The sequence below is a fragment of the Rhinolophus sinicus genome, chromosome 9, assembly GCF_057876585.1.
Source record: "Rhinolophus sinicus isolate RSI-liver-muscle chromosome 9, RSI-T2T, whole genome shotgun sequence".
In the NCBI taxonomy this organism is placed as follows: domain Eukaryota; kingdom Metazoa; phylum Chordata; class Mammalia; order Chiroptera; family Rhinolophidae; genus Rhinolophus; species Rhinolophus sinicus.
Genome location: NC_142509.1, coordinates 17,727,579 through 17,739,672, shown reverse-complemented (window position 1 = coordinate 17,739,672; position 12,094 = coordinate 17,727,579). Strand labels below are relative to the sequence as shown.

General features: G+C 48.0%; 1 protein-coding gene across 4 annotated transcripts; it reads left to right on the top strand.

Annotated features, from left to right (window-relative positions):
- Positions 1-962: 962 nt before the first annotated feature.
- TMEM191C (transmembrane protein 191C) lies at positions 963-3,888 on the top strand. 4 transcript variants are annotated; one of them, XM_019757693.3, is made up of 10 exons: positions 963-1,250; positions 1,570-1,693; positions 2,013-2,063; positions 2,210-2,287; positions 2,514-2,570; positions 2,671-2,730; positions 2,860-2,924; positions 3,003-3,075; positions 3,262-3,302; positions 3,401-3,741. In XM_019757693.3, exons 1-10 carry the CDS (start codon positions 1,096-1,098, stop codon positions 3,603-3,605), a joined length of 909 nt encoding a protein of 302 aa, XP_019613252.2. In that variant the 5' UTR covers positions 963-1,095; the 3' UTR covers positions 3,606-3,741. The 4 variants fall into 4 exon arrangements, with proteins under 4 accessions (XP_019613252.2, XP_088657018.1, XP_088657017.1 ...); XM_088800892.1 differs by lacking the exons at positions 963-1,250; positions 1,570-1,693; positions 3,262-3,302 and having other exon boundaries at positions 1,905-2,063; positions 2,671-2,924; positions 3,401-3,888; XM_088800891.1 differs by lacking the exons at positions 963-1,250; positions 1,570-1,693 and having other exon boundaries at positions 1,905-2,063; positions 2,671-2,924; positions 3,003-3,302.
- Positions 3,889-12,094: the final 8,206 nt, after the last annotated feature.

Here is a 12,094-nt window from a genome sequence, read left to right as displayed (position 1 = left end):
GGCTATGGTATCTGTATACTCTTCAAACTTTCCTATTTCTTTTTCTTGCTTGGTTGCAGGCCCTCCAGCACAAAATCTTATAAGGGAATGCAGCTAACACTTCCTCCTTACGATAGTGTTTACTCCCACATTTTTACTAAGTAGTCTTCATCAGGTTAAAGAGTCTCTTTTTATCCCTCTTTGGAAAGCCCTGTTTTCTGCATCTATTGAAAGGGACTGCTGAAACGATGGTGTTTTTCCTCCTCTGTCCATGTGGTGAATGACATGGATTGTCTGATCTTGACCAATCCCTGGAATAAATTCTACTTGGTTTCCATGGACATTTTTTATGCACCCCTTTGGATTTGGTTAGCTAATAACTTATTTAGGATTTTTGCATCCAAGCTCATAATTGAAATTGGCTAAATGCGGATTTTAAAAGGACAAGCTTTACCCACAGTATCATCAAACAATGAAATACCTTGTCTTGCTCCTTTCACTTAAAGATCTTGCCCATGTACCTTATAATCTGTTATTTTAGCGTAAATGCTAAATCCTATTCTACTTTTTTCACTGACATCATCATATCTTTATGTATGACACATAATATTCAAATAAATCATTTAAATTACACTTGTTCCCTTTTTGTGATTACTGTAAGCACTTCCATGAATCATTTAATGCATAGTAGTTTTAAAAAATTTTTTCATCCCGGTATAAATTTCCAGGAGTGGGATAACTAGGCAAAAAGTTATGAACATATTTATGGATCCTGGTATATCCATTTCCAAGTCTTTTCCACAAGAGAGATTATCAGTTTGCCAGTGCCATCTAACGTGGGGCAACCAATCTTGCCTCAATTTTTCTGCATATAAGTATTAGTATTTTATAGATCCGACTGGAGCTCTTTCATAACTTTTTAAAATGATGGGCAATAAATACTATTTAAATTAATGAATGAATGAGCTAATGACAATAAAGGTGTGATCCCGCCTAAGTCCGATTGGTCCGGCTGGAGGCCTGCGCCCGGGCGCCCACTGCAGCCCATTGTGACGAGGGCCGCGGGCGGCTAGTCACCCAGGCAGGCAGCCGCGGCTGGGCAGAGCCCGGGGAGCCATGGCAGAGACGCAGGAGCTGCTACTGCAGCTGCAGAAGGACAACCGCGACGGGCGCCTTCGGAAGCAGGAGCTGGAGGAGCTGGTGCGCGGGCTCGAGGCCGAGAGCGAGAGTTTCACTGGGCGCCTGCAGGAACTGCGCGAGCGCGAACGCAGGTGCGCGGGGACCGAGTCTCCAGCCCGCGGGGCGGGCGTCCGACGGTCGGTACTGAGGGTGGCCGCGCCCCGGGCTTCGTAGTGCGTCGGGCCGACCCGTCGGTTACTTTTCCCCTCCCGGGTCCGAACCTCTGCTCTAAGCCATCGGGACCGGGGCGATCGACTCAGGTGGCCTACGAACGGGAGGCTGGCGACTGGCGCGCGGCGACCCGACGTGGGCTTCCTCTGCCCCACCCACGGCTGGTTTTTCCCCCGGGCCGAAGGAGCCTGAGCGTCCGCCGCCTCCCGTCGTGGCACCGCCTCCGTTTCCCCTCTGCAGCCTGCAGCGGAGGCTAAGCCAGGCGGCGCGGATCCCGCGAGGGGAGGCGCGCGAGGCGACGCGGGAGCGCGCAGAGCGGGCGCGCGGACTGCTGGAGCTGGCGGAGCAGCGCAAGCAGGACTTGGTGAAGGCGCTACCCTGGGGGGCGGTGACTGCAGGGGCGGTGCCCTGGATGGGATGGTGCTTTTTGAGAGAGCACGGCCCTAAAAGGGACGGTTCCTACGGGGCGGGGCCCTGAATGGGTCACTGCCTGTGCAGAGCGCGGGGCCTTATTGGGGCGGTGCCTGCGCGGGCGGGGCCCTGAAAGGGGCGTTGTCTGGGCGGGGTGCAGTGCCTTTGACGGGGCGGGGCATGCGGGGGCGGGGCGGGGCATGCGGGGGCGGGGCGGGGGCGAGGACAGTACCTCTGTGAGGCCCAGACCATCTCCTGGATCCTGTTGGCAGGAGCGACAAAACCGACAGCTGCAGGAGCAGTGGGAAGAGCTGTCAAGTCAGGTACACCCATCAGATGCCCTGTTTCTTGCTTCCCCTAAGAGTCCCGCTCTCGTCCCCGCCCCCGGTTCCGCCCCTCCCTTTCACCCAAGATATCCCCCGCCCCTAGAAGCCCCGCGAACCCCTCCGTCACAAAGTTCCACCCCCAGCTCTTCTACTACGGAGGGGAACAACTGAGTCAGCAGCGGGCGGAGCAGCAACTCGGGACCCAACTGGTGGCGTTGCAGGTGCTTGGGCGGGGCCATGACGACCCGAGGGCAGGAAGGTTCCCTGCGGGCCCCCGGCGGGCTCTTACGGGCAGGGGCCGTGGCGACCTCGGCAAGGCGGGGAGAGCCGGGCGTAGGCGGGGTTATTGCACCCTGGGAGCGGTGGGGTGGGGTCCTGAGGGCCCGCTGAGGCGCGGCAGGACCTAGGGCTTGCCGGACTTCTGACCTTCTTTGGGTCCTCTGGAAGAAACAACTGGAGTTGCTGGAGGCCAAGCACGCCATGCAGGCAGAGGGCCTGCGGCAGGTGCGTGCGAGGCGGGGGTCTGAGTGGGAGGCTCGGCAGGTGGTGGAGGGTGGAGAGGGGTGTGTCTCCCTGAGTTTAATCGAGGCTCCCCACACCCCAGGGCGCACAGCGGACGGAGGAAGCCTGGGCCAGCTTCCAGGAGCAGAGCGGAGTTTTGCAGGTGCCGCAACCCGTCGCCCTGAGAGCCGCTCACCTCGGACTCCGCTGCGGCTTCCACCCCTCCTCCCCCAGAGAAGCGACAGCCCCCAGGCCTACCCCAGGCTTGAGACCTCACTCCCACCCCTTCCAGGAGCTGCAGGGGAAGGTGATGGAGGCGGCGGCTGCGCTGGACGCTTCGCGGGGCGGCCCAGAACTGTAAAGGATTTAACTGTTGGGTATGGCGGGCGACTGTGGCTGGGGGCAGATCGCCCATCTCGACGCTTGTCTCCGCAGCTGCAACTCTCAGCGTCGCCGGGTGCAGGACTGCGCGGGCTCCCTCATGGAGGAGGTGGCCAAGGCCGATAGTGTGAGCGCACGCCGGGGGGATGGGCTGCATTGGAGTCGGGATACGTCCCCACGGGGATACCACACGCCCACGGGGTCCCGCCTTCCCACGAGGACCTGCTCCCCACGGGGACCCCAACTCCCCGGGGACTGGTCCCTGAGACTCCCGCCCCTCCTTGAGAGACCGCATCCCGCTCCTCTCCTGCAGGAGAAGAGGCTGTTCAGGGGCCCGGGCGCGGCGGGCCTCAGGTGAGCCAGGGGCGGGCGCCGGGGCCCGGGTCTGCTCCCCTGCACGTGCCCTGCGGACCACGGCTCTTTCTTCTGTCTGTGCCTCCATCGCTCCGCAGGCTTTGGGCGTTGAGTGCGCTGCAGACGCTGCTGCTGCTCCCACTCGGCCTCCTGGCGCTGCCGCTGCTCTACCTGGTGCTGGTCAATCCCGACGCCTTCCGCCGCGGGCTCCCGCGCCTCAGCACGGACGCCGCCTTCCGCCGCCTGCGCTACACGCTGTCCCCGCTGCTCGAGCTGCGCGCGCGCGGGCTACTGCCAGCCTAGGACTCATCACGTCGGCCGCGGCCGCCTGCACCTCTGTCTCCCGTGTGGTTTTTGGTCGCCTGGGGGAGCCCAAAGGGGGGGGACGCCCGAGGGATGGGTTGTGTGTCCCTCGGGGCTCAGCGATCCGCCTGGCAACGCGGTCTTAGCGGGCACCGGGCCTTCCAGGCGGATCTTTCATCTGGAGAGACTGTCCCGGGAGCCCCGCAGCGGAGCGGGCGACCCCGGCCAGGGCCTTGGGCTTGAGGTGAGCGCGCCCTCGCCCGGCGTCCCCGCCTGGGCCGCTCGCACCAGGGGGCTCCCGGTGGCCCTGCGGGGAGCCCCCTTTCCTATAGCCTCTGCTGCTTCACGGGAGCCAACTCAGAAGTTGGTCAGTTTCTTATTACCAAACTTGCCTTTTTTTCCTGCTAGTCAGCCTGCGGCGATGGTGGCGGGTCAGGTCTGAGGACGTGTGTGTCCTTTGGCCCGGCTGCTTGCTCAGATCGCAGCATCGTTTCGTTGGTTCTCTCCGGGGGGGGGGGGGGGGGGGGCTCTCCCTGAGGCAGGACCGCGGGCGGTCCTCACCGTGGTCCGCTTCTCTGGCGGGGCTTGTGATCCGTGCTCGCGACTGCGGTCTTCGTAGGGAATCAGTTATCTTTTTATGTGAAGTGTTCTGCTTAGTATTTGTCTGATACAAATACTGCTGTAATTTTATTATTTACGTTTTTTTATTTGGTAGTGAAATTGTTCATTGTATCACCTTGTGCACACCTACTACATGGGTTTTTGCTATGAGCCTTTAAACAATCGTTTTATTGATTTGTATTCTTTAGTCTTTTGGGGGTTAAACTTGTTTATGGAATCCTGTGTATCACATTTTATCAAATTTAAGAATTGTGCAATGTGTCCTAAAAATATCCAATCTTGCCTAGAAGTCATAAAGATATTCTCATACTCTAAATACTTTTAAGTGATGTAAATATTTTTGTTTATCCATTCATTATAACATTTTGTTGGTAAACATTTTATCGACTCAGCCACTGATGGACATGGGTTGTTTGATCTTTTGGCGTCTGTGCACATAGGTGTACAGACATCGGTTTGAGTTTCCTACCCCCCCCACACACTTTTGGGTGTATACCCAGAAGTGGACTTGATCATTGGGAATTCTGTGTTCAGTTGTTTTAGGAACTGCTGTACCATGTTCCACAGCAGCTGCACAATTTTACATTTCCACAAGGATTCCGATTGCTCCACATCCTTGCCAACACTTGGTTTTCTGTTGTTTTGATAATAGCCATCCTAACGGGTGTGATTTTTTTGCTTTCAATTTTTAGGCATTGCATTCTCCAATTTAATTTTTATAATTTATAATTACAAAGTCAAATTCCTAAACAGCACCTTAGGGAAGTCTAGCTCATATCCCTGTGCCCCCCACCGGTTGCCCCACTCCCTTAGAAGAAACATTTGATTTTTTAAATGGACTCTCCTTTTTTCCCTTAAATAAGTGAACTACATACAGCCACATCTCTCCTTTCTCACATGAACACATTTGTACCACATGGACTCTCTGCCCAACCTTCAGCGTCTCACTCGGATGGAGCAATGTGGTGGCATAGGTGTGTCACTCATCCTTAGCAGATGGGAGCGGATTCCCATGCTTTGCTGTTACAAACAGTACCTCCACGAAGAGCCTTGTGCAAACATCTTTTTGTATCTTTGCCAGAGAAGATTGATTTCTGCAAGTAAGACTGGGGGCCAGAAGGTTACCACATACATGCGATTGCTAGAGTCCGCCCAGAGCCCACCATCACTGGGTCTCAGGCCCCTTCCCTGCAGGCTTGCCTTGGTGCATACTGTCACTGGGATATTTGTCAGTCTGATGGGAAATGACACTCAGTGTGGTTTTAATTTGCATTTCTCTTACGATCAAGGTTGAAAATACTTTTATATTTAAGAGCCAACTGAACTTTTTTTTTTTTAAAGAAATGTTATTGCTAAGACCGATTTCCTGAGTTGCAGTACAATTCTGTTGCATGTTTGTTTTTTTTAAATTATTTATTTAGTTTTTTAAGTCAAGTTGTTGTCCTTTCAATCTTAGTTGTGGAGGGTGCTGTTCAGCTTCAAGTTGTTGTCCTTTCAGGCTTAGTTGTGGAGGGCGCAGCTCAGCTCCAGGTCCAGTTGCCGTTGCTAACAACTGAACTTTTTCTGTAAACTGTTATCATTTGTTCATCTTAAAAATATAGGATTCACAGGGTTTTCTCAATTTTTTAAAACCTCTCTTATAGGCATTTTGAGATCTGTTGTAAATATTTTCCCAACTTGTCTTTTCATTTTGTTCATGGTGTTCTTTTGCTGTCCATACATTGTTTGGCAACTACTTTCCTGTCTTGATTCTGGATTTTGGGAAGTTAATTTTCTCCACTTCTGGATTATTAGGGAAACTCACGCATGCCTCCTTCCAACACTTGCATGGTTTCTCCGTTCACATGTCAACCTCTAGTCCACTTGGGACTCACTAGGGTTTATGATGTGAGGACCTTCTGCATTTCCATATGGATTTTATTAGACTCAGCTTGTCCAATTTCCATAATAGTCTGGGATTTTTATTGCGATTACACTGAATTTAAACACCAATTTGCAGAGAATTACGTCTTCTAATCCTCCAATATGATGTTGCTCTCCATTTTTTATTGCCTTCAATGTTTTGAAATTTTGGTGTAGAGATCTTGCACATTTTTACATTTATTCCTAGGTATTTGACGTTTTTTAATACTATTACAAATGGTATAGTTTTAAAATTTCATTTTCCAACCGTTCATTGCTAGCATATAGAAATACGACTGACTTTTGTATATTGACCTTGTATACTGTGCTATCATTGAACTCTCTTATTTTTTTAAACATTTATTTTTATTTTTATTGGGGAACTGTGTTTCTACAGGGCCCATCAGCTCCAAGTCATTGTCCTTCAATCTAGTTGTGGAGGGCGCAGCTCAGCTCCAAGCCCAGTCGCTGTTTTCAATTTTGGTTGCGGAGGGGGTGTGGGGGGGTGCAGCCCACTATCCCATGCAGGAATCTAACTGGCAACTCTGTGGTTCAGAGCTCGTACTCTAACCAACCATCGGGCCGCCCCTGAACTCCCTTATTTCTTTGCATGTTTCTGTACATTCTGCAGGGTTCTATAGATACTTTTGTCTGTGAAGCAGGACGGTTTCTCGTCTTCCTTTCCAATCTCTCTACTGCTGGCCTTATTGCTGGCACCCGCGTACAATGCTGATTAGAAGTGAGGATAACAAGCACCCTTATCTTGCTCCTGATCTTAGGGGAAACACCTTTTGTATTTAATTATTAAGATATTAGCTGTGGGGGCAGCTGGATGACTCAGTTGGTTAGAGCATGAGCTCTTAACAAGGTTGCCAGTTCGATCCCCACATGGGCCAGTGAACTGTGCCCTCCACAACTAGATTGAAAACAACAGCTTGAGCTTGGAGCTGAGCCACCAGTGGGCGACCGGTTGGCTCAGTGGTTGGAGCACAGGCTCATAACACCAAGGTTGCTCGTTCGATTCCCACATGGACCAATCAGCTACACCCTGCACAACTAGATTGAAAACGACTTGGAGCTGAGCTGTGCCCCCCACAACTAGATTGACAAAACCGACTTGACATTCAGGAAAAACACAGTTCCCCAATGTTCCCTAATAATAATAATAATAATAATAATAATAATAAAATATTAGCTATGAGTTTTCTTAGATGACCTTTATCAGATTGAAGAAGTCTCCTCCTATTTCTAGTTTGCTGTTTTTATGACGAATGGGTGTTGCATATTGTCCAGCGCTTTTTCTATACCTATTGATCAGGTGGTGGTCCTCTTGCGGTCTGTTAATGTGAATTACACCGATTGCTTCTCGAATGTTAAGCCAACCTTAGATTACCGGGATAAGGCATACTTTGTCATGATGGTCCTTTTTATACATTGTGTTCAATTTGCTAATATTTTGTTATTTTTTTTATCTTATGTCCATGAGGGGAATATTGCTCTATAATTTTTTTTGGAATATCCTTGTCTTGTTTTAATGTCAGGGCTATGCTGCCCTCCTTAAAAATGAACCGGGAAGTGTTCTCTCCTCTATTTTCTGAAAGAGTAACATTGGCATTATTTCTCCGTTAGATATTTAGACCCATCATTTTGGTTTTATGTTGAAAAAAACATTACACCTTAACTTTTTTCTTTAACACAGGAAAGTGTATGAAATATATTGCAAATGTCTTCCCAGGTCTGTGGCATGCCTTTTATATAGTCCAAATTATTTTTTTTTATGATTGCTTTTTTGGTTCTGTTTTAAGAACCTGAGGTTCTGTGTCCCAAGTACAGCAAGACATTCTCTTCTGTACTTTCTTCTAAAAGCCTTTCGAGTTTACCTTTAACACACAACTCTACAGTCCACCTGGACGTGATTTTTATGTCGGATATGAAGTAGGCGGCCAAGATTAATTTTTTTCTATACCAATCCCCAGTTGATGCAATGCCATTATTGCAAAGCCCGTCTTTCCCTACTGCCCTGCATGTCTGTTTATGGGTAGGTTCCTAAACTTCACCTCCTCCATTGTTTATTGGTCTTTCCTGGCACCAGTAAGCCACTGTCTTAACTACTGCAGCTTCAGGAAAAGTCTTGGTATCTAGATTTGTTGGTCTTCAAGATGGAAAGGGCTATATTTTGACATCTGCAGTTCCATTTAAATTTTAGACTTGCCACTTTCCACTACAGAACTTTCTGGGATTTTTTTTTTAAAGATTTTATTGGGGAAGGGGAACAGGACTTTATTGGGGTACAGTGTGTACTTCCAGGCCTTTTTTCCAAGTCAAGTTGTTGTCCTTTCAGTCTTAGTTTTGGAGGGCACAGCTCAGCTCCAGGTCCAGTTGCCGTTGCTAGTTGCAGGGGGCGCAGCCCACCATCCCTTGCGGGAGTCAACCGGTAACCTTGTGGTTGAGAGGACGCACTCCAACCAACTGAGCCATCCGGGAGCTCAGCAGCAGCTCGGCTCAAGGTGCCGTGTTCAATCTTAGTTGCAAAGGGCGGAGCCCACCATCTCTTGTGGGACTCGAGGAATTGAACTGACAACCTTGTGGTTGAGAGCCCACTGGCCCATGTGGGAATCGAACCAGTAGCCTTCGGAGTTAGGAGCATGGAGCTCCAACCTCCTGAGCCACCGGGCCGGCCCACTTTCTGGGATTTTGATTGGCATTTACCATGAAACTACAGATAGATTTGAGAACAAACATCTGTATAATGTTGAGTCTTGCATTCCATGAATGTTACTCTGTTTGTTTAGATATTTCAACATTTGTAGTTTTCAGTATTTCTTATGGATCTTTCATTAGATTTATTCCTTGGTATTTGATGTTTTGATATCATTATAAATGGTACTGTTTAATTGCAATTTCGTTTGTTGTGACACACACACACACAATTTATATATTGACCTGTATCCTGTAACCTTGATTATACATCACATTAAACATTATTTGGAATTTTTATGTATACAAATCCATTTCTGAGTTTTATGTCTCGGTTCTAGATTCTTAAACCATTTCTTTTTATGGCCTGACTGGACTGGCAGGGCCTTCAGTACTGAATGCTGAAGTGAAGTAGGTCCCTGTATATACCGTGTTCTTCTTTATCTAGGAGGCACAACTTTCATATTTCATCTTTAAGCATGATGGGCTTTGCAGATACTTGCATCAAGGCAGTTTCTGGTCTTTTGGGCATGGCTTTATTTCCAGTCTACCCCATCCTGAGTGCAGACCAAGCTCCCCTAACAAACTCCTCAAAGGCATCAGGCTTTTGAGTTGGTCTTTTGTTTCCCACATCACCAATATAGGAAATTGATTGTTCTTAAGATTTTTTTTTTTTTTTTTTTTTTGCCTCTAAAGAGACCTCATTTTCTCATCAGCTCATGGATATAGATTTTCTCCCCAGTATTGTAAATAGCATTTCTAATTTTGGAGATACAATTTGCATTTGATTGACTTTTTAAAGCCAGTTTGACAAGCTTCATTTTCAAGTATTGTGGTTTGAAATCATTTCTACTATGTTTGAATGCATTTCCACTATTTTATGTTTATCCTGCTGTTTCTGTGCTCTTCCCCCTCCCTTCTTCTGTTTGATCTTTCTGGAAGTTACATCCTATATTATGGTATCCTTTCTACTTGAACTTGGCCCATCTCTACTGTTCTCCCCAAACACTACCTTAAAGCATTTTAACTCTAATATTCCCTCAGATCTTACATTTATTTTGGTCTAGTATTTTAGTTCCACTCTTTCAGTATTTAGATATTTAGGGTTCTTCCAGATACCTAGTTCTTGGTTGCTAACTTAGTTCCGTGTGATCAGAGCACATACCCTGCATGATTCTGAGATCTGTTTTGTGACCCAGCACGTAGCCTGGATGGTGAACAGAGATGCTCTTGCTGTTGATGGCTGGAGTAAGTTTTGTAAGTGCCCATGAAATCAAGGTGGGTGATAGTTGTTCAGGTCTCCTGTGTTCACTTTCTTGCCAGTTCTGTCAGCTGTGAAGCGAGTACTGTTAAAATCTCCAACTCTGTGGATTTATTTCTTTGAATTCTGTCAAATTTTGCTTCATAAATATTCACACACGATTATAGCTGATAAATCCTTTTTCCTCTACTTTCACCTTAGGTCTCTGTTTCTATATTTAAAGTACATCAATTTCATGTTTTTATCCATGTTTCTAATCCTTACCTTTTAACTGGAGTGGTTAGTCCACTGATATTTAACATACGAGGTTGGACAATTAAGCTCGCGAACTCATCCTAGAAAAAGTGCTACACACCTCATTGCTGAATATCACTACGGTCACCTTTGAAGTACTCCCCTTGGGAAGCTATGCACCGACCAGTGCCTAGTCCATCCTTCAAAGCAATTTTGGGATTTTTTCTGGAATGGCCATCAGAGCTGTCGTCGTATTACCCTTGATGTCCTGAATGTCATCAAAATGTCTTTCTTTTCATATTTCCTTTATCTTCGGGTAAAGACAGAAGTCATTGGGGGCCAGATCAGGTGAGTAGGGAGGGTGTTTCAATAGTTATTTGTTTTCTGGCTAAAAACTCCCTCACAGACAGTGCTGTGTGAGCTGGTACATTGTCATGATGCAAGGGCCATGAATTGTGGGTGAAAAGTTCAGGTTGTCTAACTTTTTCATGCAGCCTTTTCAGCACTTCCAAATAGTAAACTTGGTTAACTGTCCAGTTGGTACAAATTCATAATGAATAATTCCTCTGATATCAAAAAAAGGTTAGCAACATCGTTGCATCTTAATTGTCAGACCTCGTAGCTAATGGTGGAGTCCGACTGAAGTCCATGAGTACCATGAAATCTACCATGATCTCATTGCCCATCTGTTATTTCTTCTCTTCCTTTCCTGACTTTAATGTATTATTTTAAAAGTTCCTTTTATCTTACATATTGGCTTCTTATATTTTTATTTATATGGCTCTGGACTCAGCTGTTTCCTGCAGCTGAGTGTTTGTGTTTGTCACCAACTCTGGAATCGCATTAGAAGTTGACTGGAGCTTCTCATTCAACTTTGCTTTTCTTTATGCTTCATTTTTGGTAATTTCAGTATTTGTTTGTTTTTTAGATTTTTATCGGGGAATACTGGGGACCAGTGTGTTTCTCCAGGGCCCATCAGCTCCAAGCTGTTGTCCTTCAATCTAGTTGTGGAGGGCGCAGCCCAGCTCCAAGTCCAGTCGCCATTTTCAATCTTTGGTTGCAGGGGGCGCAGCCCACCAGCCCATGTGGAAGTTGAACCGGCAACCTTGTTGTTAGAGCTCGCGCTCCAACAAACTGAGCTATCCGGCCGCCCCCAGTGTTGTCTTTCATTGGTTGTCTTTCATTTTCTCTTCATTTACATCTTATCTGCTATTTAACCAATCTTTCGGATTTTTAATTTCAGTGACTTATTTCTAGATGTTCTATACCTTTTTTTTCTTCCTATCTGCTTAAAATAATTAGAGGGTCATAGTAGGTGGGAGTTGCTGCTGGGGGTAAGTGGCTGGAGTCTCAGAGCAGAGCGCTGGAACATGAACAAGAAGAAAACAGGAAAAGACTGGAGCAGAAGCAGGACACTGAATGACACCTGCACTGAGGAGAGTCGGCACAGGATGGCCAAGTGGTCTGCACTGGAGCCCTCAGCAGAGAGCTCTAGAGTGGGCGAGAGCAGTCAGGGAAATCTGCCTGTGGTGAGTCGTCTTTGTGAAGCTCACAACCATGTACCCCGACCCCTTTGGCATACGCACGGCCCGACCTCCCCCTACAGGGTGGCCCCGCAGGGCCTGTGGGTGCAGGTTCTGCAGTTGGCCCGCCCTTAGCACCCGTCTTATCTCAGGACTCTGGAAACAGTGCCCTGCTCTCTTCCCAGCACACCCAAGAATCCGCCCTCAGCCGAAAGTGTACTTAGGCCTCGACAAGAAACCTGATATTCAAG

Excerpts from the sequence above, each read along its gene's own strand:
- TMEM191C (XM_088800891.1), top strand. The coding sequence starts at position 1,941 with ATGCGGGGGCGGGGCGGGGGCGAGGACAGTACCTCTGTGAGGCCCAGA. Across the intron at positions 2,288-2,513 it reads CCCAACTGGTGGCGTTGCAG|AAACAACTGGAGTTGCTGGA; the intron begins GTGCTTGGGCGG and ends GTCCTCTGGAAG. Across the intron at positions 2,925-3,002 it reads TCGCGGGGCGGCCCAGAACT|CTGCAACTCTCAGCGTCGCC; the intron begins GTAAAGGATTTA and ends TTGTCTCCGCAG.